This window comes from Prionailurus bengalensis, chromosome F2 (genome assembly GCF_016509475.1).
Source record: "Prionailurus bengalensis isolate Pbe53 chromosome F2, Fcat_Pben_1.1_paternal_pri, whole genome shotgun sequence".
Classification (NCBI taxonomy): Eukaryota; Metazoa; Chordata; class Mammalia; order Carnivora; family Felidae; genus Prionailurus; species Prionailurus bengalensis.
In genome coordinates, this window is record NC_057353.1 from 12,568,919 (window position 1) to 12,595,848 (window position 26,930).

The 26,930-nt window shown below is 44.2% G+C and overlaps 1 protein-coding gene across 1 annotated transcript in view; it reads left to right on the top strand.

The window, feature by feature from the left end:
- CLVS1 (clavesin 1) overlaps positions 1-26,930 on the top strand; it is a 174,716-nt gene that overhangs the window by 134,714 nt on the left and 13,072 nt on the right. The window contains exons 4-5 of the mRNA XM_043601136.1: positions 4,477-4,587; positions 8,535-8,770. Coding sequence (XP_043457071.1) covers positions 4,477-4,587; positions 8,535-8,770 — 347 coding nt within the window. The remainder of the gene's footprint in view (positions 1-4,476; positions 4,588-8,534; positions 8,771-26,930) is intronic.

Consider the following 26,930-nt stretch of genomic DNA (forward strand, 5'->3'; position numbering starts at 1 on the left):
GCACTTAATTTTTTTTAATGTTAATTTATTTTTGAGACAGAGAAAGACACAGTGCTAACAGGGGAGGGAGAGAGAGAGGGAGACACAGAATCTGAAGCAGGCTCCAGTCTCTGAGTTGTCAGCACGGAGCCCGAGGGAAGGCTCAAACCTACTAACCACAAGATCATGACCTGAGCCGATGTCTAACGCTTAACTGACTGAACCACCCAGGCACCCTGTGGGCACCTAAAAAGAGAATGTATTCTGCTGCTTTGCATGGAATATTTTACACATATCAAAAGGATACTTGTTTAAAATATGAAACATGAAATAAGAAAGTGAAATATTGTCTTTTTGGGGGTGCCTAGGTGACTCAGTGTTAATGTCCAACTTCAGTTCAAGTCATGATCTCAAGGTTCATGGGTTCGAGACCTGCGTCGGGCTCTGTGCTGACAGCTCAGAACCTGGAGCCTGTTTCAGATTCTGTGTCTTCCTCTCTGTCTCTCTCTCTACCCCTCTGCTGCTTGTGCTCTCTCTCTCTCTCTCAAACATAAATAAATGAACATTAAAAAAATAAAATAAAATGAAAATTATTTTCCCTGTTTGTTCAGACCTATTCCTTACTACCCCATCAGTTTATTGGTCACTGGCTTCTCCTCCATTTATTTTAAGTCAGTGTTATTCTACTTTTCACACTCTGATATCAGATCCTTATCTTAATAACATTGAGATGCTTTAATAGTTATGCCATATGGGAAACCATAGCACATAGATGAGAACAGCCTTATTCTGCATATTCAGAGAACAAAGGGGGCATCCTGGACATGAGTGATTGGAGCTCAGATCTGTAGGTCAGTTGTTGAGCCAGTATTCCAGGTAGTAGAGATTTAAAGGTAGCACTCTTTGAATGTGGAGTTAGAATGCTTTGAGGACTAGTTTGGAGGATGTGTTTGCCCTCATAAATATGGGCTGAACTGAAGAGGTGCAAGGTATGGACTGATGTTTTAGTGAAGAATTAAAGACGCTAAACAAATCATTACTTGATTGCCATTGTCTGTGTCCCCACTACCCCGTGAATGCTATATTTGTATTATTCAATACTGTATCACCAACATCAAGCAGGCCATCAATGAATAGTTATTAAGTCCAATTTCAAAAACATAATCCCACTAGGAAAGGAGAGAAGGAAGAAAAGAAGGAATTGAAGGGAAGGTAAAGGAAGGGAAGAAGGAAGCAGAGCTTGGGTAACCTTCGTACTCTCTACCTGCAATTTTAGTCTTTCCCTTCCTAGGCACATGGTTGCATCCCACTTCCTGACCCCTTGGAAGTCAGGCGCGTGTTTGGCTTCTAACGTATGACAGATGAAGCATGTCACTTTCTGGTGGCCAAACCTAAGATCTAAGGTGTGATTCTTTCGGCTCTGGCAAGCAGCACTATTCCAGATGGGGAAGGCAGCATCCGTGGCTGAGAGCAAATCAAGCATGGCTCCCTGCCAGCCCAGCAAGGACATTCTATTCTGCGTGAGCAAAAAATAAATCTTTATAGTTTTAAATGATAAAAAGCAGGGCTGTGTGTTATTATAATATAACAGAGCCTTTCCTAAATGATAGAAAACAGCAAGAGTATGTCTTCAGCAGTGAGAATATACATGAATTTTCTTTTCTTCTTTCTTGTCTTTCTCTGTTTTCTAGTTTTTCAAAAAATTTTTAAATCTATTTTTGACGTTTCTAGAATGGGTATTATTTTTGTCTTAAGGAAATAAATTTATTTAAAATAAACTGAGGGACAAAATTTATGATTTGTATATGCTTATAATTTGAGATGATGTTATATTTTTACTGAGAGATGCGTGAAATGTAGAGAAATTGACACCATTTTCTTGAACCTAGGGTATGTTTTAGCACATATTCACTCTGACAAAGTGTTACACTGTCATTGAATCCTGGCCTGTCATCTTGAGACAGATCTGTTCCAGACCCTAAGAAATGCAACTCAGTATGGATAGTGGACCACTGAGGTCTTTGGAGACATTTTCCCTTTATCTGTGGTTTGCTTCCCTCTATCTGTGGTTTGCTAATGAGATCAGGAAACACCACCAACAAGATAGTCATTGCTTCTAAGAGGGTTGTGTTGGCTAACTTTTCCTTCCCTCATCTTTCCCTGGCACAACACACACACACACACACACACACACACACACACACATGCACACTCCATTATTAATAACGTGGTCAGGCTCATTTGAGAATACCAGAACATTTGCACATTGTCTTTATTAGGTAAGAGGGAGTTTCATTTGAATCTTTTAGAGAGGCCTGAAGCGAAGTGATCCTGTTTCCACTTTGTCCCAAACCTAAGACCTCTGAGGCACAGGATTTTTACGTGCATGTATCTGCACATAGTTGCTGGCTGACCTGGATGAGATCGATAAAATTCCATGCCTTCAAGCTGGCAGACTTGAAGCCAGGGCCAACCTAGAGAGAATTGACTGGGTCTCAGCCCTGTGGTTTTTTTTTTCAACCTTCTCTGACACAAACTGAAGAGAGTTTTGATGTCTTTGATGATTGAATTTCCATGGACTAAAACTAAGAGTCTCTAGATATTTTAAAAAGTCTAATGTTTTCTTTAAGATTTTGCCCACTGCCTCTAGAGTATTATTTACAGAGTTTTCTTCCACTTTACTAACGTAAAAATGTGTAACACAATAGATTCTCAATAGAAATAAAAGCCCTGTTGTTGGTCCTCTTAGAAAAAGATGGTAAAGCCCTGGTTTTATAGATAAATCCTTTGTAGTACTCTCCTCATCTTCTATAGTCCTTCAGAACCCATGCTCAGTATGGGATAATGAGTTTTATTTCTGAATAACAAGTTCAAAAGGACCAAAAAGAGTAAGGTTAGTATTTAGCACTTTTTGTTAAGGGAAAACTCTGGGGAATGATCTTTTTTGAAGGCACCAAAGAACTTTTAGATCCCAAACTACCCTAACAGAGAAAAGACAGCCTTATTAAAATCTTTTACATATCTAAAATTAGATTTGGAATAATGCGAGATTATGACACATGTACAAATTAATAAAAAAAACAGCCTCGCCACCCTTACTTGGTGGTTTCATTAAGTTTTTAAAAATAAAATAAATTAAAAAATATATACCGTCCCACACAAAGACTTTTAATCAAATTGTCTGGTTTATCTTCAAAATATGCAATTCCTTTGTACTCTGTAAAACATCTAGATAGAGGCAAAAATCATTTTTAAGTTTTTAAAATGTCAACCCTTACGTACAGTTCGTGTACTTACATTGGGAACTAGGTCTCAGTGTGGAAGATTCCCAGCGATCTTGCAGACTCACAGGGCTCTGAAGAAAAGTTAATAACCCTCTTGCCTTGTTACTAAAAAAGACTCAGGCAAGGCATTTCATACACCCTCAGGGATCAGCTTGCTGCCTGAACTGTTAGCTCAGGCGGCCAGGCTCCTTCCGCTTTCCTCTCTTCTTGCTTACATTTTACAAAGATGCTTGTTGCGATGAAATTGATTGGCAGCACACTTGGCAATTCAAATTGCTTCAGGTGTTCCTTCTTTTTTTTTTATTCCATTAACCAAGATGAATGCAGTGTAATCTGCGGAAGCTCTGCATCGGGAACTCGGGTCCTGGTGCCGTGGGACTAGCTCAGACTTCATGGTCAAGGCCCCTTATTTTGTGGGTCTAATTAGGATGGAGAATAGCTTCTCGGTTTTTCTAAAAGATGAGGCTGTGCCCTGAGCTGTAATCTAACATTAGAAGCATTTAAAAGATGCTCTCATTTCCTAATGTATACAAAATATATTGATGTGCAGAAGCGGAGGCCCATATTTCCTCAGTTAGGGGAATCAACTAGTCCATCAGTCCCCAAGTGTCTTCTCCCTGGGCGCTCCCATGTGGGTCCTGGGACGAAAGAAGGAACTAGCTCTGGAATCTGTGGAATAGTTGCCAGCAAATGCTGTCATACGTTGGTGTGACATTTCTGGAGCATTCCAGAAAGCTCCTTCTCTTCAGCTCCTTTGAAATCCTTTTCCAATCCCTTCCTACTCCCAGGGAGTTCACCTGCTGTCACGATAAGGGCACTGGAAACGGCGGGGGGAGGGGGGGCACAAGAATGAGGGTAGAGGAGCGAGTATATACTCAGAGCTCGTCTGACATGTGGAAGAATCCCGACTCCCTCACTACCTGGTTCACACATGCTCCTGTGCCACGTCAGAGGTCCTATCACTGCGACTTGGGGAAGACAGGGCTGGCACGGAGGCACAATTTTTAAGTTTTGGAGTCAGAGGGGAGGAAGGAGGCAAGGGGAATAGAGGAGATGTTACCAGCTAGGAAGTGTGTGTGCTTTCTTTCTTTCCTACCACTAGCTGGTGCTTCAGTCAGAGAGAAGTAGGTTGCTGCCGGGGCTGTGGTCCTGCGGGCCCAGTCCCATCTGGAATGTGTGCTAACTGGTGTGCATTTCTCTCTTTCCGCCCCAGGACAGCTTTCCTGCCCGCTTCGGAGGAGTCCATTTCGTCAACCAGCCCTGGTACATTCATGCCCTGTACACGCTCATCAAGCCATTCCTTAAAGACAAGACCAGGAAGCGGGTAATGCAAACAAACACCCAATGGGGGGTGCAGAGGGACAGTGACCGGACCCTCCTTTCAATCTCTCTGCTTCCCTTCTCTCTTTTTCTCTCTCCGTCTCTCCTAAGTTTTCACTGTGGGTCTTCTGCTTTTCTGCACTCCCTGAGCCTTTGAGCCTCAGCTGGAGTTTGCAAATGGCCTGGATTTAATCAATAATTTAGTAGAACTGGGCTATTTTCAGAGTCCCAGCGACCAACCAAAGGAAACTTTGAAGGCATGCAAATACCAGATGCCCATTTTACTGTAAGTGCTCGAGGGAGATACGGGGTCAAGCAGCTTCCCGTTCATGGAATATTTTAATAGCTAGCATTTTGTCCTGCAAATGTATTATCCTGATGAAGAATGTTTACCATTTGTTTTTCTCCCCCATGGCTCTTGGGTCATAGCTGCCAGCTCCGTCACCTTTGAGGCTGGGAAAGCATTCTTCACGAGAAATAATAATGCTCTGAGGAGGAAGGCTTTTAAAGTCTTAATTGCATCGGCTGATGACATTTGGGAGGCCAGCACCTTCGATCAGGGCTGGGGCTTTTCATGGCATTCTGATTAGCTGAGAGACTGAACATTGTTTCTGTACTCCCTCTGAATCTCAGTTTCCTCATTTATAAGACAGAGAAACAAACACCCATATCACAGAGCTGTTGGGTAATTGGGTAATTTAATGAAGCAGCATATGAAAGCAGGTAGCATAAGGCCACTGATGTGGTAGAGACTCAGTGACTTTCATTGTCTTCATCATTTAGCTCCCGTTCTTTTAAACTTTTTGATTTCAGCTACCTCCTGGGTCAGGTGCACCACCTCTCAAGGGAACCTTACGTATGCCCCTACACCCAGGGGAACCCGTTCTGGGGAAGAGCCTGAGTATTCAGGGGGAATGATCATGTGAGGAACCCCCGTACCTACACACCCACATACACACTCTGTGTTATCCCCAACTCCTAGACCTCAGCTGCTTCCAGATCCTTAGGAAATAGTACAGCAGGGAGGGGTAATTCTCCTGTCCCCAAATAAGCATGGAACTAAGAACTAGAACTCACCAGCCTAAGGAGACAGGGACGTTTGGAAGCTTTTTGCTAACTAGGGCTCAGGGCATAGAAGGGAGTTTCTGGAACTCTGGGCACAGAACAGAATCCGACAGGTGAAGAATCCAGCCTCCTATCTGCTGAGTTCTTCCATCCCATAGCACTGCAGGAGAGACGGCCAGTTTCCACAGCACTCATTTGTCCTTTCAGAACTGGAGGTGTTGGCTATCGGTGGGAAAGCAAACTGATGTGGCCACTCTGGGAAACAGTATAGAGGTTCCTCAAAAAGTTAAGAAGAGAACTACGATATAGCAATTGCACTGCTAGGTATTTACCCAAAGGATACAAAAATACCGATTCGAAGGGACTCGTGCACCCCGATGTTTATAGCAGCAGTATCAACAATAGCCAAATTATGGGAAGAGCCCAAATGTCCATCGATTAATGAATGGATACAGGAGTTGTGGTATATATATACAATAGAATATTTCTCAGCCGTAAAAAGAATGGAATCTTGCCATTTGCAATGACGTGAATGGAGCTAGAGTGTATAACGCTACGCTAAGTAAGTCAGTCAGGAGAAGGACAAATACCATACGATTTCACTTGGATGTGGAATTTAAGAAATAAAACAGATGAGGATGGGGGAAAGGAGTGAGAGGAAAACTATAAAACAGACTCCTTTTTTAAATGTTTATTTATTTATCTTGAGAGATAGAGTGCACGCGTACACAGGGGAGGGGCAGAGACAGAGGGACAGAGGATCCCAGGCAGGCTTTGCTCTGTCAACACAGAGCCCGACTCAGGGCTCCGTCTCATGAACTGTGAGATCATGACCTGAGCCCAAATCAAGAGTCGGACGCTTAACCAACTGAGCCACCCTGGCACCCGAACAGACTTTTAACTATAGAGAACAAACGCTAGGGTTACTGGAGGGGAGGTGGGTGAGGGAGGGGCTAAATGGGTGTGGGTATTAAGGAGGGCACTTGTGATAAGCTCTGAGGGTTGTATGTAAGTGATGAATCGCTAAATTCTACTCCTGAAACTAATACTACACTATATGATAACTAACTGGAATTTAATTTTAAAAACTTGAAACAAACAAATGAATATCACAAATAAAATTGAAAGTATAAAGAATTCAAAAACAAACAAACAAAAGAACTGGAGGTGTTAGGTGGGTGGGTACAAATATTTGCTCTAAAAACCGGAGCTAACATTTAGCTCTGCTTTTCCATGCTTCAGATACTTTAGCTCCTCCTGAAAAGTGTTTTGCAAAAGCCAGAACATGGGAATTTTTTCAAAAACCATCATTCTTATTAAAATTGAAATCCACTGTCCGAAAATGTACATTGTTTTCTGAAGTGCTACCATATTCTTCTGAAGAATCTTAGCACTTAGCTTCTTGTCCCTTTCCTTTCTAAATGATGCCATTATATCATAAATTGAAATGAATGTAACAGAGCAAGGTAGTAAGTGTATGTGTCCATTACGTGGTATATTTTAATATAGTATATGGCATAATTGATAATACTTTTATGGTATATTATGCTATATTTAAATATTAAAAAAAATTTTTTTAACGTTTATTTATTTTTGAGACAGAGAGAAACAGAGCATGAACGGGGGAGGGTCAGAGAGAGGGAGACACAGAATCTGAAACAGGCTCCAGGCTCTGAGCCATCAGCACAGAGCCTGACGCGGGGCTCGAACTCACGAACCGCGAGATCGTGACCTGAGCCGAAGTCGGCCGCTTAACCGACTGAGCCACCCAGGCGCCCCTATATTTAAATATTTTAAAAGTCACCTTTATATTACAGAAAGGCTAACTGGTATGCATGCGTACACCTATGTGAATATAATCAGTGGTCCTACACTTGCCTAACTCAGGTGCATTGAGTTTGCAACACGAAGTGTGGGAACCGAGATCACTCCACAGGTGCGCTTTGAGTAGACTTTCGGGAGTGAATTCCTAAATTGTAAGAAATGGTAATTATCAACTAGTGGCTTATCCACTTTGTGGATTTGTCTGAAAATAATTGTGATCTGGGGATGTTTTCTCCCCTGCTCCGCCAGTTTCCGTCACCATCCACTATATGTTCAGAAGATGCAAATTTATGTGCGTGTCAGCCCTCAATCCACACACAAATGGAAGATGGCTGCAAAAATACCCATAAGTTCTCAGGCCACAGTTTTCAGTTCCACTGCCTAAGGATTGATGAGGCTTTTACCTCGTGTCCACACCACCCTGGGAGCTAGGAACGTATTAATAGAGTAAGAAAACATCACCCCTTTTCCCGAGGATTCTTCTCTTCCTGTGGGGAAGCAAGACATAAATGAACAGATCAGAGAAAATAGGAGTCAGCAGATACTAGTTAATTGGGGGAAGCGAGGAGGAGAACCAGAGTGTGCGGGTGCCTCTGGGACAGAATGAAGAAGAGGCTGCCACTTGGTGAAGGTTTGGGAAGGATGGTGAGATGGGGGCGGGGTACAGAGGGCAGAAAGCACTGGGGGGGGAGTGGAAGGAAGAGAACAATGTGGGGATGCATGTGAAGCATGATTGGGGGTTTGCGTGGTCTACGTCATAGCCTTTTTATCAGCAGGGATAATTAGGAGATTACTGTATGTGTAAATTTGGGCCATGGCCAAATAAGACCCAATTTGTTCATAAACTTCATTTTTTAAGGACTATTAATTCAGCCCCTTTTCTGAGCAATAAATTAACATTTTACGAAGATTAAGCTGCAGACACAAAATTGAATGCCTCTTTAAACACCATGATCACCAGCAGCGCATCCAATTTGTCATCGCTAAATTGTGTTTTAGGCTAAATAGTGGCTCGTAGGTTTGGGGGTTTTTTTGTTGATAGTTGTTTTTTTTCCTTTGCAGATTTTCCTGCATGGAAATAATCTAAACAGCCTTCACCAGCTAATCCACCCTGAATTTTTGCCCTCTGAATTTGGAGGAACCCTTCCTCCTTATGACATGGGAACGTGGGCCCGGACGTTACTTGGTCCAGACTACAGTGATGAAAATGACTATACTCACACTTCCTACAATGCAATGCATGTGAAACACACATCCTCCAATCTGGAGAGAGAATGTTCGCCCAAGCCGATGAAGAGGTAAGACCTGCATTATCAGAGCCTCCAAGTCAGAGGTCAATAAGCATTTTTGATTTGGGCCTATTGTGTGTTAAGTAATTGCAGACCTTTATGGGCACAGAACTTGAATAAAATAAATTGCAATACATTCTCAGCTGATTTCACTAGAATTGAAAGCAAATGGGGCTTGGCTGGCGCAGAAATCTAGTTATCCCTGTTGTATTAAAGAAACAGTTAAAGGCTGGACCTCGCTCATGTCATGTTTGCAGTGTTAGTCTCTAGAGAGTCTGTTAACGCACACAGAATGAAATGCTGTGCCTTTGGGATACCCTGGATTGAAAAAACAACCTGCCAGAAAACATTCCTATCATCTGTGAATTTAGAACCATTTATTGAGCATTTGCCTATAAGCACTGATAGGTGCTGCGAACACACGAATAAGAACAGAGAAGTATAACTCTGGAAAATCTGATGAGTAAGACTTTTGTTGACATATTTATAAAGTGGGTGACATTGGAGCTAGGTTCTGAAGGGTGAAAATAAGCCACCCAGGCTTAAAAAGGTAGAGAAGGCATTCTAGGCAGACGGGATAGAAAGAGGCACAGAGGCTTCAGAGGGATGGGATAGTCTGGTGTGGCAAACAGGTGCGTGAGGGGTGGGGGATGGGAGTGGGCATGGAAGGAAGTTCTAAAGACTGTTGCATCTAGGGCGTGAAATATATTGCATACTGTATTTAACGGAGTGCCGTGAAAGAGGGTTTTTTTTAAACTGATGTACAAATAATATTTGAGTGCTTTCTCATGGTAAAAATTAAAACCTTATTTTTAAGTCTACAATCTTTTTAACCACTACTCCCAATCTCAATCCCAACTTTTCCCAAAGGCAACCATTGTTATCAGAGTAGGGTGGACCCTTTTCCATTCTATTTTCTAGATATTACCCACATCTATCCATACCCATAGAAAATATCTAATATTATGTATTAGTTTGCTAATCCAACTCCTGCAACAACAAACCACAAACTGGGTGGCTTAAGCAATAGAAATGTGTTTTCTCACAATTCTGGAAGCTAGAAATCCAGAATCAAGGTATTGGCAGGGTTGGTGTCTTATGAGACCTCTCTCCTTGTCTTGTAGATGCCTGCGTCCTCCCTGTTATCTTCACATGGACTTCCCTCTGTGTGTCTGTGTCTTAATCTCTTTTTACAAGGATACCAGTCATATTGGATTAGGACTTACCCTAAAGACCTTGTTTTACCTTAATTACATCTTTTAAAGGCCCCATCTCCAAATACAGTCACATTCTGAGGTGCTAGCAGTTGGATTTTCAACAGTCCAATTTGGGGGGCAGGGCATGGTTTATCCCATAACATACTGTAACATCTTTCTATACCAGTAAATCTAGAGACATCTCATGTTTTTCATGCTGCATAGTATTCCAGTACATAGTATTCCAGTATTCCAGAATATGTCACAGTTTAGCCATTTCCCTATTGATGAACATTTAGCTCCTCTGAGTTTTTTCTCTATTCCAAAGGACGAGACTCAAGAAAGTCCTTGATATGCCTCCTTCATTCTCACAGGAAGTCCCTCAGGTAAATTTGGAGCCTTGTAGTTGCTGGGTCAGAGAGTATGTGTATTTTCAATAGCCCACACTGCCCAGTGGCCTTCCTAAATGACGGTACTAATGGATAGTCCCAGCAGCAAGTGTGAAAATGTCCTTTCCCCAGACTCTACCTTTCGTACTTGATATTATCAGAATTCAATTCTAATCATTATCCTGATGGCAGGTCAATTCTATGCCATTTTTGTTTTCATCTGTATCTCCTCACCGGACACAGTTGAGCAGAGAAATGACACAATGACAAAGTAAGTCTGGGTTTTATGAGGATCATGGAATTCGCAGGGAAATATGGACTAAATGCCATCAGAAGGCTGATGCGGGGACTCAGGTCCAGGGATGAGGGCCATAACTAACACCGAACCAATGAAGACTGGCTATAGTCTTGAGGTGTTTGGGGACGGAGGGATGTCACTGTGAGAGTCTTCTTTGGATAACTAGGCTTACACTGAGGCAAGAGAGAATGTCCAGGAGGAGGATCTCCACATTTTCTGCTCCATTGGGAATATTACATGCAAGTGTCTGGTGAAGCCTTTCTGCTGAGACTGGAAGGATCTGGAAATTCATTTAGTCCCCAGGTTAACAGCTGACATTCTCTGGGAAGTGTTGGTCACGGGAGCTGAGAACCTGGCTTTGTGTCTCCACAGTGAAGAGACTGACCTTACTGGTAGAGGTGAGATTGTCCCGCCCAGATTCTGAACTGCTCTCAGGCCAGGCTACGGCGCAGTCATCGTAATAATGTAACAACTCACACTATTGACACCATTCTGAACGCTTTACCTGCATTAACTCTCTAAATCCTCACCATAACTGTATGAGGAAGGTATTATCACTATTCCCATTTCACAAGTGAGGAAACAGACACAGAAAGGTTAAGCAACTGTCCAAGGTCACACAGCTAGTAAACGGCCAAGCTGGGATTCCGAGCTGGGCAGCTTGGCTCCACACTCTGTGTTCGTGTCCTCTGTAAGATAAAGCACACTGTCTGCTTTTCCTCATACTTTCTACCCACACCTCTAGTGCCAGCCTTCTCTCTCCAATCCCTCCATGGGCAGGGACAATGACACTTCCTGTGGTTTGTCCTTACCTTATTTCTATAGACTTAGATAAAGTCAGCATACCCTCAGACTTGTTGGAATGTCCGAAGTCAAGTGGAATAAAATAGCAATTTGCCGCTCTTTCTCCAGGTGATCAGTTAGAGAGTTACATCTCTTTCGGGTGACCAGCCATGTCCTGATTCCAAGTTCTGCCTCTGAGTTGATGTTGAGGATCAGAGAAGGTGACGGCCTCCGTTATTAGATGGTGGGTTCTAGAGGGTAAAGTCTTTGTATAACATTTGTTCACCTTATGCCCTCCTCAAGAATCCAATTCAATGTCCAACACACAATCGACACACATCAGACACCCTGTAAATGCCTGCTGCTTATGAATGAATTAGCGTTGAATGAAAGCTGCTACTTTCAAAACCCATCCTTGGGGCATTGTCCAATTGCTTCAGCTAAACTGTCAGCTCCTAGATGGAGAGAGAGCTAATTTCTTCTGGATTTCGTGGATCCTGGTTATAGGGTCTTACGGCCTAGTAGGGGAGATAAGATCTGCCCACAAATAACTATAATATAATGCAGAGTGGAAGAGGTACTAGACAAGAGATGTAAGGACCTGCTGAAATGTTCTTTCAACCAGGAAGACTCTTAGAGAAGTCTTCATGGACAAAGGCATAGCTGACCCAGGTTTTGGAGAAGGGAAGACATCAGAGTCAAGCTCCAAGACTATGCCAGAGGAGCTAGTAATTGTGTACACATCTCATCACCCCACCATGGCCATCAAGGTGTCCTGCCCACTCCTGCTCTCACAAGTGGTGGTATCTTTGATCCTTTGCTTGGGGATTTTAGACAGCAGCAGGATGGGCAGTGAGGAGACTGGTACCAGCAGTGACACAGCGAGGAGGGACCACCTGTGGAACCGTGCCTGGTGTCAGGTGCTTCACTGATGGAGGTCTGTGCTGACTGAGAAAATTATAGGGACAGAACAGCCACCATTCATAACCTCTCTGAGTCCTCAGAGCTCAAAAGGCCATGGGAAAATTGAAAACAGAATTGGAGATCTTAAAGGTCCAGCTTCCCTCCTGATACGGTATCTGTTCTCCAGCCCAGGCTGCCAGCCAGCCTCAGTTTGCATTGCCCAGAGATGGGCAGGCAGCTAACGGGGCAGCATACTCCCAGTAGCATAGTTTTAAGAAGTACTTCCTTGGTCCGAGCCAGATGACCTGGGTCTGTTCTGCGGGATAACGTTTCACCTTCTAATGGGTAGACGCTGTGTTCCAATCCCTGCCACCACAGTTCCCATTTGGGGTCAAATGGGCTTCTGTGAACTTTCATTGGAACCTAGCCACTATTTATAATGTGGCCTCTGAGTTCCTAGTGGCTCATAACAATGCTTTCTGGCATATGTAGGGTAAAATCTAAAATGTGTAAAATTCTCAGTGAATTAGTGGTTCTAACTAGCTCTTTTCTTTTTCCAGATAAGTTTGATTCAACCCTTAAGCAGAAAAACTTAAAAAGAATTGTTGGTTTAGATGGAAATTTTTCCAAGCAGGTTCTTTCAATATTGATCTTTTAGGAAAAGGATGCTTTTATAGGCTTTTGAGTGGGTGGCATTCTCTGCTCTGACACACTTTTGCATTTTTAACTTCTTGTTTCTGCTCTTCATTTTACAATTGAGTCTATTTCCTTGCTTCCAGGCCATCAGCTGTCACTTTCTGTTTTTGGAACCACGTATGTAAGAAGCACTCTGTTTCCTCCTATCTAATTTACTACTGGAATACTTTTTAGGTTTGGAAAGTAGGGAGCCCAGCTTAATAAAACTGTCTAGCACATAACAGTAAATCGGTGTTGTCATACTTCTGATGATTTTGGCTGCAAATAAGATACAACTCTGGTTGGACTGCTTTAAAGGGTATGGAAAATTTATTATTTCATATAATGAGAAGTTGCAAAGTGAGGTGACCATAGATCTGTGTGTTCCAGAACCTCGGCGGTGGTACCTATGACCCAGGCTCCTGCCCCTGTGTCCCATGTGATGAAGACTTCCCGGGCGGGAGTGCTCCCTGATTCATGCAGGAGGATAGACCTCAGCCAGAGGGGCTTTTTTCCCCTTTAGGAAGGAGGAGGGGATGGCTTGTGGTGGGGACCCGGCAGCCTTGCTTCAGGTTCGGGATTGCAGGCCTGACATTTCTGCTTCAGGAAGCAAGTGCGTGGTCTTTTCATCAGTGCGTCGATTTTGTGGTATCTCTTTCACTTATTAGGCATTGCTTATTAATTGCTTTCTGGTTGTAGCCTTTATCTCCGATAAAGTAATTAAAATGGTTATAGATATTATTTAAAAGGCACACACACACACACACACACACACACACAGAAATGCACTGTCTTGAGCTACTGGTGGATGATTAGTCATTTTTGGAGAAGTTATACTTAAAAATATATATATGTATGAATTATATATGTGTACATATGCTCGGACATACATATACTATATGTTGTGTATGTGTGGACGTATAAACCTGTATGCACATGTATGTATTGAAATATATACAGGTATGTTTTGTTTTTTAACGATTCCTGGTAATAAACCTTATGTAAAGTTTATCCTAAGACCTGGATTCTGAGTAAGGAACTGGGGCCTTTCCCCGGAGCCAGAGCCTGCAGCTAGGGTGGTTCAGAAGAGGGCTGCTCAGACCCAGCGCTCAGAAGGCCCCCGTAGGACCCCCCTCCTGAGCCCACTAGGTGTCACAAGTGGCCCAGGATGCCTTGCCTCATTCCTCTGCTGGCTGGTCTCTCCTAAGGCCCTGAGAGCCGCTGTGGACAATGGAGCTGCTGATCTCAAAGAAATACAGACCAGTTTCCTGGCATTTCTGGGAAAAAGTAAAAGCAAGCTCTCTGGAAAGCCAGGTTCTGTGCCTTCTGAAGCCACCACCACGGCCAGCAAAGGGAGCATCTGATTTTCCAGGCCTGGGGTGTGTGCTTTCGCTCTGGTGGAGGGGCCGGGTGCTATTCTGGACCAAACAGGACTGGCACAGAAAGGAGAAGGGAAACGGACCAGATCAGAACTGCTGTGTCCCTGCCAGAGCCGGAAAGCAGGTGGCCTCTTCCGGGGAAGGCAGGGAGAGAAAGCTTATATTTTACACCATCCTCTCATTGCTTTTGAGGAGGCTCCTCTGGGCTGTACCAGTGCAGGCAGCTTCTGTCTGCAGGACAAACAGCCTCCACAAAAATTGTATATAAAATATTACAGTTATATATAAACATACATTCTATTATTCCCCTTATTATCAGGACTTGGGAAATTTTAGAACCAGAGAGATCCTTAGAAGTCACCTAGGGGTCAATAACCTTTCTGCTACCAAGGACCTCTTCTTTTGCCCCCCGCCCTCCACATGGTATGTATATAGGTTCTTGAGAGAATATCGCATTTATTAGGAAATTACAAGCTCATTTTGCCACAATGTAATTCGTGTTATTTCACAGAATTATCCTAAGATCTTTAATTTTAATAAAAGCAAAGCTACTTACGATTTAATTTAAATTTTAGTCTCATAGATGGTAAGATCTCTTAAGTTTTGTGGCTTCTAAACAATGATGTAAAAATATCTGCCTATCCCCGTGCCCATTCCTGCTTAGGTGACGTAGCAAGCTTCAACAGAGCTCAAGCCTCCAGACTTAGGGGATTAGTCTGGGGATTTTCTGGGCAGCCATGTAACCAGCTTCTTCCGAAAGCAAGGTGTCTCGCACGGAGTAGGTGCTCCATACGTATTTGATATTTTGTTGCTTGAAAAGTAGAAGTAAATGGTATACATAGGTACCCTTGTTTTCCATTGGTGCTTGGATTTAAAAAATATTTTCCTTCTTCTAATTATTAGGGTCAAGGTCCTGAGAAGTCTCACAGGGTAACAGACTGTATCACCAAAGCTATTTCATCGTAGGAATCTTTCTGGTCCCTTGTCTCCTGGAGACTAGGGTAGGTAAACACTGTGCCAGAGTTTGAAATGGAAAATCGGGAAACTGATTTAAGTTCATGGAGACCCAACTGGTCTGAACCGTGGCTGACGATTTTCATCCTCACTGTTTTCTGGAGGTCCCCTCACATGTGCTCAGATGTACCAATCTGCATTTTGATCTGGGCTCAATCTGCCATTCAAGGAAAAGGAATATTATCATTTTTAAGGTCTTAAATTGCAGTCTCCTTAAATTTTTTTCAGTTTATTTATTTAGAGAGAGAGAGAGAGAGAGAGAGAGAGAGAGTGCGTGCAGGGGAAGGGCAGAGAGAGAGGGAGAGAGAGAATCCCAAGCAGGATCCACACTGTCAGCCCAGACCCCGACACAAGGCTCGAACTCATGAACCGTGAGATCATGACCTGAGCCGAAATCAAGAGTCGGACACTTAACCAACTAAGCCACCCAGGTGCCCCTTGTATTGCAGTCTCCTTGGCTCATTAATTTCCCAAAAGATATTCATGTCTCAGGACTGAAAGAGAAACTCCAAGCCCGATGGTAGTGGAACAAAGGCTCCTTCTCAGAAGCTCAGAAGCTGCCATAGCAGAAAAGCACATTGTATTTCCCTTGTGTAGCAGGTACACTGCATGGAGTTCTCTCTACAGTCAGCCACCTGGAGGAACAGAGTCAGTGTGAGGAAAAGCAGAGCCAGAGTGGCCTTGAAGATACACAGACAGGGGTTCTAACCTGCAGAGTCCAGGGCAGGCAGCAATGGCCACGCCTACCCTGGCCATGTCTATCCAGCAGGTACTTACTGAGTGCCTCCTCTGTGCTGACCACAGGCTTTAATGGAATCCAAAGACCAGGGTCAGCATAGCACCCCAGTGCAAAAAGTAGCAAGATTTCAGCGTTCATGCACATGAGCACAATCATAACATTTTGGTTATTAATTCTGTACCAGCATGCTAAAGTTGGCCTGACATAGCAAAGATTCAGATGCCTTCACTATGTATTTACATTTAAAGATGTTTGTCTCTACGTTTTTGTTTCAAATGTTTATTTATTTATTTGGGGGGGTGTGCAGAAAGAGAGACAGAAAATCCCAATCAGGTTTCACCCTCCCAGGGCAGAGCCTGATGTGCGGCCGATCCCACAACAGTGAGATCCTGACCCCAGCCAAAATCAAGCGTCAGGTGATCAACAGACTAAGCCACCCAGGGCCCCTCCAGGTTTTTGGTTTTTGTTTTTTAGCTATGTGATAATAGCATTCATAGAGTCAAAACAGTCAATTCTTGAAATTTCCAGGAATGCCTGAATTCGTATTTGGTACAGCCTGATCATAAACAAGGCTTGGCTGAGTATATGCAATAACTCCCACTTTGTTTATTTATTAAAACCTCAGCACTTCTCGGGGATGCAGACAAGTGTTTATAGAGGAAGAAATCTAGACAACCCAAGCCGCATCTCCACTCATACCAGTGAAGAATGACCCCAACCTTCAGAGAAATGATCCACCCTGGTCTACACTGTATGCTACACAACTGGAGGGGCCAATGCTTTGGGGTCTTGGCCAGCTGTACTGTATGGTAGAATTATTTCTGATCCTTTTGACCAAATGCCTCCATCTTTCTTTCCTAAACACCCTTCCCTCCTAGAGGAAGTGAGGAAGATGTGAGCCACCTGATTTGGGAGAAAGGGAGAAGCTGAGAGAATGCCTGGGCCTAGTTCAGATTTCTGAGCCAGAGGGAAATTTTGTCTTCTGCCTGGGTGGTATAAGTCAGTTTAACTGTTTTCAGCTGTCCGTAGAATTGGCCATGACCTTGGCGATCTTCCAGCATGCGGTCCTCTTTTTATAGGGTGAAGGTATGCATTGGCTGGATAACTACTCACTTCCGGCAGAGTAATACATCATCAAGAAATACAACCCATAGGAAAAGAATGAGGGGTGGCAGTATGCAACAGGAGGACCCTTGTCTTCCGAGCAGTCAGGGCAAAAAGGGTGCATTTTACTGTGTGGCCCGGGAACAGATGTTCCATCTGGATGCCACATTCAATAAAATCACAGAATGCATCATTTCTTAATGAATGACCCACATTCGCTACTGCCCTCTAAGTTGTCTTGTGACTAGTTTCCAATCCAAAAAAATTGAACGTCTTAGTTTCAGGCTGTCACTCACTCCTACTCAGGCAGCTAATGTCTGAGATGTCACCACTTCTAGAAGCAAAGACCTCGCGGGCAAGCCATGAATGCCCAGCATTTTATGTTGGTTATCGGATACTGCTGTGTTTCATGGATACCAACAAGAATTCGTTAACATTTCTTAAGGAACATAGAAAAATGGCTGCAGAGCCTCATCACTATTGTGTGTCTGGCTGAGATGGATTTTCCGCTTTTCTAGGGCTTTCTTTCTGTGGCAGAACTGACGGGGGGGCGTCTCCTTGCCAGCACATCCTATATAGCCATGTAACATCAGAGAGAAAGAAAATCTATGCAATGGATTTGGTCAATAAGAGAATGAATGGGGCTGGATAAAATGTTGTATGCAGGGGCATGTTTTCTCTTCTTTTTTAAAAGAATGACATGAAAAATTAGGAGATAAAGAGTTCGAAGCTCCTGGCAAAGCAATGAAGTAGGGTTGATTTCGAGAGAAACCAACACATGCGGCTGAACTGGCCGCGTAGTCTCAAATACAAACTGTTTGATTGCTCTCGAAGTGTGTTCTTGAAACGATTCTTATTTACTGAAGCGCCACGGTCAGATGCAACTAGTTGGAAAGGGAGATGTAGTCTGGGCAAGAAAAACAAAGAACACTTTCTTGTGAACATATTGCTATTGGTAAACCAACATTTTGCCTGATTTCATTAAGCCGATGCTGTTTGGGCCCAACAGCTAGCCCACGATTTATCTGGCTTATAAGCTTTAATGATCATATGGATGAAAACAAATATTTGACATAAGACGTCATCAAAATCTCTTTGCAGTGTCGTTCTTAAAAATGATGTGCTGCTTGCATACAGAATTACGGTGCCTGTTTAGGAACCTAAGGGGAACTTTGTTGTACATATCATTTGGGCTTCAGGTGTGCAAACTGTAGCACTGGAGGTTTTATGTTGAGGCCGCAGAGGAGCATTTTTGAGCTTCCAGTATCTTGTTGGAAACTCCGTCAAGGCCCCACTTCAGATGTGTTCCTGTTGTTTTGGGTGATCAGCCCCAGGGAGCCCGCTTCACGCTTGCTTCACGTTGCTCTGCTACTCTCGAGATGGGCCTCAGGGGACTATGTACTGCATCCTGAGTGTGGCCTCCTTGCTTCAGCTTTGTAACTTTGTGACTTTTGTGGGTTTGCATTTCTTTGTCTATTTGTCTTTTCTTCTCAATCTTCCCTCATCAGAGTAGACATGGGTTCCTATCACATTCTTCCTCTGATTTTTTTCTGGTTGTATGACCTTGAGTAAGTCATTTAACCTCACCCAGTCTTGGCTTCCTCAAGTATAAAGTGGCTGTAACCTCAGGGGATCACTGTCAGGGTCAAAAGGCAGCAGGATGAGAAGTCTGCAGAGCACTAAAGGAAAGCAGCACAGTAAATAGCGCTTTCCTTTCTTCCCCAGCCTGTTCATAAGGATTTCCAGGGGCGCCTGGGTGGCTCAGTCGGTTAAGCGTCTGACTTCGGCTTAGGTCATGATCTCCCGGTCCGTGGGTTTGAGCCCCTCATCGGGCTCTGTGCTGACAGCTCAGAGCCTGGAGTCTGCTTTGGATTCTGTGTCTCCCTCTCTCTCTGCCCCTCCTCGGCTTGCTCTCTCTCTCTCTCTCAAAAATAAATAAACATTAAAAAAATAAAAAATAAAAGTTCATAAGGATTTCCATGTTGTTAGAGTTTAGATTTATTTTCCAATGGAAGTTTCTCACTAACAATGAAAATTCCCAACCCCCTAATAGAGAGGCAAGCAGCAGTTAGTTGTATGGGCTAATGGAGGGGGGAGACCTTGATTGAAAGTCGGACTGACATTGGTTGTTTCCTTCTTCTTTGCCTTAATTTATGCATGAGGCCAGTATTGGGCCCTTCTGTACCCTTGGAGCCCTGCACCCAGAAGATGCCCAGGCCCAGTGAGTGCAGGGCACAGAAGGCAAAACCAAGGAGAGGGGGGAATTAGCAATACAGACACCCCTGCCTCTTCCTCCCTGTCTGCCAAGAGGACCTCACCTTCGTACAGCCCTGATTTCCCACTCTCCACCCCAGGCAATCTCTCTGCCTGCCTTCTCTGTCTTTGTACACCTTTATTGGTCTTTGCTAACATTCCCCTCCTCTCCATCCCTCTAATCTTAATTGTTATCCATCCAGTATTGAGTGTAATCTTTAAAAATGGTAATGATGCCACTCTTTTGCCCAAGAGCCTCCCAACACCTCCCCTTGGTCTTCCACATGTCATAAAGGCTGCCCTCGCTTGTCACAGGTCTGGCCGCCCTGACTTCTGTCACCCACTCAGTGTGCCAGGCTGTGTCCTGCTCCTGGGCCTCCCCTGCCCTGGGATACTCTTCCACTCACTTGTGGCTAACTCCTCATTCATCAGGTCTGACTTCTCCAATTACTCCTCTGAAGGGAGTTCTTCACCCTTCCCATCCTGCTATTCTCTATCACCCTGTGATCTTAACAGGGATCACAATTCCATAATCACATATTTGTTGGTTTTACTTATGCATGAAATCTCCCTTCTGTACATTGTTTACTCTCTGAGTGCAGGGATGGTGCTGTTCCATTCACAATATGTATCCTGTGTGCCTCATATCCCCTAGTATGTAATAGACGCTCAGTGAATATTTTGTGAGGAAGCAAGGAAGGGGAAAGAGAGAGAGGAAGAAAGAAAATCGAAGAAGGGAAATAGGAAAGAAGGAGGGTAAAAAACACAGGAAGGAAGGCAGGGAGGGAGGGAGGAAGGCAACGAGGGAAGGAGGAAGGAAGAAAGGAAGGGATTCCATGACAGTAACTGCTGTTACGAATAGGGTACTTTGTAGAGTGTCGAGGAAATTGTTGCCAACCTTCCGGATAGAATAAGACGATGCCATGGTCTTTGCGATCATTGTTTGATTAGAATTTGAAATGGTTTCTGAGTTTATCAATAACTCCTTAGTCTTCTTATTTCTCCTAATTTCTAGATTTCCATTAATAATTAATACTTACAATACTTCTTGTCTTTTCGAAGACTTTTTTATTCATTCAACAAATATTTACCGAGTACCTACTAGGCATCAAGATATAGTATAGGATAAAAGTGGTTAAAAGACCAGAATCTGAAATCAGATTCTAGGGGTTGAAATTAGTAGCCGTGTGGCCTGAGGAGTGTCTCTCTATGGCCTTGTTTTCCTGTCTCTAAGAGGGGTAGTAATAGAAGTGCCTTATTATTGTGCTGTGACGATTACGTGAAGCAAGGATAAATGTTAGCTGCTGACGATAGCATGGTTATCTCCTGGTCTGAGTCCATAATCCGTAAGGGGGGGACAGACTTTAAACACATTACTATACAAAAGGCTGTTTCATTAACACCATGACAAGTGTGTTTTGAAAAACTAGAGTGTAGCATGAGGGTGCATAACGGGGTCCCAACCTGTGGTGGGACCATAGTGGGGGTCAGAAAGGGCTCCCCTGAGGAGGTAACACATAAGCTGAGAGATGAAGGATGAGAGAAAGACTTTCCTGGCAAAAGAAAGAGTGATGTGGTAGCAACCCCCCCCCCCTCCCGTTTAGAAGGGGCAGGGCCAGTTGCAGGAACGACTGTTTTTTAACAATTGTAAATAAGATTCTTTTTTTTTTTTAACATTAAAAATTCCCATCGGTACCTGGGTAGCTCAGTTGGTTACGCATCTGACTCTCGATATCGGCTCACGTCATGATCTCACAGTTGTGAGATTGAGCCCTGCACTGGGCTCTGCGCTGATAGTGTGGAGCCTGCTTGGGATTCTCTCTCCCTCTCTCTCTCTGCCCCTCCCCTCTCTGTCTCTCTGTCTCTCTGTCTCTCTGTCTGTCTCTCAAAATAAATAAACTTTTTTTTTTAATTCTAGAAATCAGGACATGTTCTATTAATGACTTCTCAGACTCAATGAAATACAGAATTTAAAAAATAAACCAAAACATCATGGTTGGAGAGCAGAAAGTAAGAAGAAGGATGGCCGGGGACGTGCGCAAGGCCTGCTGTGTAGGGCCGCATAGGTCTTAAAAAGGATATTGGACTTATGAGCAGTGGAGAGGTATAGAAAGATTTTAAGCAGAGAAGAGATATGAATATGTCGAGCTTATTAAAAATCTCACTCTGTTGTGAGAAGATTGAACTGAAGTGGGAGAAAGTAAGAGTGAGAAGGCCATCTGGGGCTCCTGAGACAGCGTAGGTAAGAGATAATGGACACTTGGACTACAGTGGTGGGACAGGGACAGAGGGAAGAAGACAGACTCAAAAACAAAGTGGTAGGAGTTAAACCAGATGCATGGTGTCCCCGAAGCCAAAGGGACAGAGTGAAGTCTCAAGGACCGTGGAGGGTCAGCTCAATTGACTGCTGCCAGTGACCAAGCAGGATGAAGACTGAAAGGTGTCCGCTGGGCCTCATGACTTGAAGGCCATCGGTAGCCTTAGCAAGCGTGAAGGTGACATTGCAGCGGGCTCAGATGCAGATGGGAGGTGAGGCTCAGAGACAGAGAATGGAAACAATTATCGTGGTGGGTTTGTCTGTGAAGGTGGAGGAGATCTTTGTATCTGGAGACGTATGTGAGTGTTTTTACTGTAGCTTTTGTTTTATTTTGCTTTTCTTCATCGTTGTCTTCCTCTGCTCTTTATCCTTTTCTTCATCGTCTTCCTCTTTTATTGGAAAATGGGGAGAGGGGGATCTTTCAAGACTAATAGCACAGATCCAGTAAAGAGGGCGAATTTGAAGACATAGAAATGGGAATAAATAGTAACCTAATTAGTAACCTAACCAAGCAGGTGCGACGGGTTAGGACCCAGCACCTGAGTGGAGGAGGTTTCTGACTTGCTGAGGAAGCTCCCTCAGTGGCAACCAGACAACGGAATGTGGTTGTGGTGGCCTGGAGCTAGGGGGGCTCGGCTCACATGGGTCTGTTGGCTACCATTTTCCCCAGGAAGTAGGCAAGTCCTACCAATGAGATCAAAGTGGTGTGCAGGGGGTGGTTTGGATAAGGTGACACGGAGGTGTGTGGATTAAAATTTGTGGAAAGTTGGGGAGGGTTTGAAATTGCTTTGGGGGGAAACATAGTAGGTGTAAGACAGTATTGAGAGGAGAGGTAGGAGAGGTGCTAAGGAGTGACCTCCATGCTACCGGGTAGCGTGAGCTGCATTTCTCATTAGCTACCAGGCTGACCCGGACGAGCCATATTGTTGGGCCCAACTAAGGCTGGGATTTGCTGGATTTTATCAGGTAGTTCAGGGTATGGCCAAGAGAAAGATTAAGGGCTTAGCCATGTAATCTCAGTCTGTAGGGAGGGAAGTGGAGCTGAGAGGGGCCTCGTGCACGAGGAGGTATGGCTGTCGGCCGGAGACGGCTGTAAGGAGACAAAGACATCCAGTCACTGACCAAAATGCTCACTAGTCATCGCCCTGAGCCCTTGCCCTGTCATTGGACATAGAAGAAAGAGGATGAATGGTGGCACAACGCCTCGGAGAATGCCAGAAGGAACAGGAACGAGACTGCAGGTGGTGGTGTAGCTTTGCAAAGGGGTACTCAGCGGGGCAGGTAGCATGCTTGCGGTTTACGTTCTCAGGGCCTCGCTCAGAGGCAGGCCAAAGATAAATGTCCAGCGCGTACTCCCTGAATGAAGAACGAATGGAAGAACGGGGCTCAAAATTAATGGAAATATTTTCGTAAGAATTCACCTACCTCAGGCGGTTATTCTTCTGGTGAGGCTTTGATGTGTGACTAAAATCATAGTTCCGCCTATTGATCTGGATGCGTTATTGTAAAATCTGACTTTTGTGTTATTTTGAAAGTCAGTCAGGGGCCTTTCATTTGAACCAAAGTGAAGCAATAATCCAAGTGAACCCTTTATGTGGCTTGAACTATAGACAGACATAAAGCATCGTCCAAGTTGAAAAATGAATTGAGGGGCACCCGGGTGGCTCAGTCGGTTAAGCGTCCGACTTCGGCTCAGGTCATGATCTCACACTCTGTGAGTTTGAGCCCCGCATCGGGCTCTGTGCTGACAGCTCAGAGCCTGGAGCCGGCTTCAGATTCCGTGTCTGCCCCTCCCCTGCTCATGCTCTGTCTCAAAAATAAATAAAAACATCAAAACAAAATTAAAAAAAAAAAAGAAAAGAAAAATGAATTGAATGAATTGCAGTGTTGCAAATGGAGGAACGGGGAAGGTGTCTGTGGGTTGGTTCTAGGAAGGGAACACTGCTTTCTTGCAGGTATACTTTAGGATACTCACTGTGTATTCTACCCTCGTGGAGGGTAGAATGAGACGGGATAGCTGGTTCCCACCAGAGATACACAAAGTTGCTGGAGGAGCATTCTTACTAAGTAGCTCATCTCCTTTCCCCGGGGCTTCTTCATCACCTGCTTCCCAGCACTTCCCAACTTCCAGAGTTTCCCATTTGCTTCTGTTTCATTGTCTGTGTCAGCCCCCACCACCTCTGCAATCAAGGATCCTCTGACTGGGTCAGTCCTGTGGCCCAACACCTAGACTGATCCCCAGCTTCGAGAAGGCATAATTCTGACTTGACTACTGAGTCTTGGCATCCCCTCTCCAATGTATGAACAGCTCCAGAGGTGACAGACAGAGGTCGTGATAGTAACTTCCTTCTCTTTCATGTAAGTGCCTTGAAGCCAGAGGTTTTTTTTCTTTCTCAGCATACAGCGCGCGCTCGAACCTTGTGAAAGAACATATCGTATGACATAGCCGCTGAAAACTGTGAAGTGGAAAAGCAGGATGGTCTCAGTTCCCCAACTTGGAATTTCTGAAATGTTTTCCTGTCCCCTCCCCCCCAAATCATTTTTCAGAGACGAAGACAGATATTCCTAAACTGAAAGCTATTGTCTATTAAGCACTATTATTCTCTCATACGTAAGACACTTCATGAACTCTTTTAAACCTTTAAGATATTGAGTGAACTAGAGAACAGAATCAGGAATGTGGTTGGAAATGAGCCGCACCTGACAAATGCTTACAGCTTGTCTTGACGTAGACAGAAGCAGGTTTCCGCAGTGTTGGCTTTGGAGCAATGCTTTCTTTCTTAAAAAATAAAATTGGGGCGCCTGGGTGGCGCAGTCGGTTAAGCGTCCGACTTCAGCCAGGTCACGATCTCGCGGTCCGTGAGTTCAAGCCCCGCGTCAGGCTCTGGGCTGATGGCTCGGAGCCTGGAGCCTGCTTCTGATTCTGTGTCTCCCTCTCTCTCTCTGCCCCTCCCCCGTTCATGCTCTGTCTCTCTTTGTCCCAAAAATAAATAAACGTTGAAAAAAAAATTAAAAAAAAATAAAATAAAATTAATGTTTATTTATTTATTTATTTATTTTTTTTATAAAAAATTTTTTTTTCAACATTTATTTATTTTTGGGACAGAGAGAGACCGAGCATGAACGGGGGAGGGGCAGAGAGAGAGGGAGACACAGAATCGGAAACAGGCTCCAGGCTCCGAGCCATCAGCCCAGAGCCTGACGCGGGGCTCGAACTCACGGGCCGCAAGATCGTGACCTGGCTGAAGTCGGACGCTTAACCGACTGCACCACCCAGGTGCCCCAATGTTTATTTATTTTTGAGAGAGAGAGAGAGAGAGACAGAGACAGAGCTTGAGTGGGGGAGGGGCAGAGAGAGAGGGAGACACAGAATCCAAAGCAGGCTCTAGGCTCTGAGCTGTCAGCACAGAGCCCGATGCGGGTCTTGAACCCACGGACCACGAGATCGTGACCTGAACCTCCAGATGCCCCTGGAGCAATGCTTTCAAATTTTAACTTGTGCACAAAGCAGCAGGATCTTGTTAAAATGCAGCTTCTGATTCCACAGGTCTGGGGTGAGCCTGAGACTCTGCATTTCTAACCAGCTCTCAGGTGGTGTCCATAGGGCTGGTCTGACGACCACGCTTTAAATGGCAAGGCCCTGAACTGTAGGATTTTTCCCACAAGCCAGAGCGGGTACGGATGTTTTTGGATTTGTCCCGAGCCTTCTTGAAAAACGAACGTTTCAGGTGTTTGGGATTTAAAAAATATATAGATTTTTAAAAATAGATGCCTTTTAAAAATAGATTTAAAAATAGATCAGAATAGATTATTCTGCCCACGTTATAAATAAAGTGACTCAAGTATGCAGAGATTAAATGACTTAGGCCAGATTACAGAGCTAGTAGGTGGAAAAGTGTTTTAAATCTAGTTCCTTTCTTTCCAAGTTAAATGCTCTGTCTCCTTGATCACGACTGTTCTCATGTTACTTGTGTGTTCATTCCTTCATTCATTCCACAAAGGTTATCAAGCACCTTTTGGGGGGCGGGATTTGCCTTTGCTCGAGCTGCTGCAGCTGTCGTGGATATCTGTCCCCATTTCTGCCAGCCCCGATTTCTACCCTGTCTTTAAGATACAGTGGAAAAGCAACTTACTCCCTCCCGCTTGCCATGCTCTGTGCTGTCCCCAAACCCCACTGTGAGTGGGGAAGATACAGACGTTCGGGAATTCAGGCTCATACAGTAATATCAAAGGAGATCCATGAATATACTGTCATTTAGATCTGTGAACATACTGTCATTTGACTCAAAAAATAGGCTTTTATGAAGAGGTAGTTTCTATCGAGAACGCTAGCCATCCTTTTCAAACTCAGAGCGAATGAGTCATCCTCATTGTCTTAGCTCTTGACAGCTTTTGGCATTTCTCTACCTGCTTCAGGACATTATATTCTAGTTCTACCAAAGCAGCTCCTCTGAGGGTGGGCACCACCAATTTCAGAGGGAGGAGAATAATTAGGAACAAGTAGGAATGCTCTGACACTGGCAGCTCTTTGTGCCGGTCTAATTCTTTTTTTTTTTTTTAATTTTTTTTTTTTCAACGTTTATTTATTTTTGGGACAGAGAGACAGAGCATGAACAGGGGAGGGGCGGAGAGAGAGGGAGACACAGGATCAGAAACAGGCTCCAGGCTCTGAGCCATCAGCCCTGAGCCTGACGCGGGGCTCGAACTCACGGAACGCGAGATCGTGACCTGGCTGAAGTCGGACGCTCAACCGACTGCGCCACCCAGGCGCCCCTGTGCCGGTCTAATTCTAATGAAAGGTGACTCCATCCAAAGCAGGTGACGCACGCACCTGCAGCCATTTGCAGCGATGCTGTTTTAAGTTATGATTGGGAGCAGAAGAAAACATCTCCAGAAATATCTGCATGTGAAGAACATATTTTTTTAATGCTCCCGTGACCATCTCAGAACCCCTGAATCATGCCATTCCTCAAAATTTGGTAAACCGACACACACAGAATCTGGAACGACTATAAGAACAGCTGACTGGTTCGGGTATAGATTGGGTCCTAAGACATCTCTAGACCTCACTCTGACGCTTGGGGTTCCTATGCAGGACTTGGGCCCAACAACACTACCT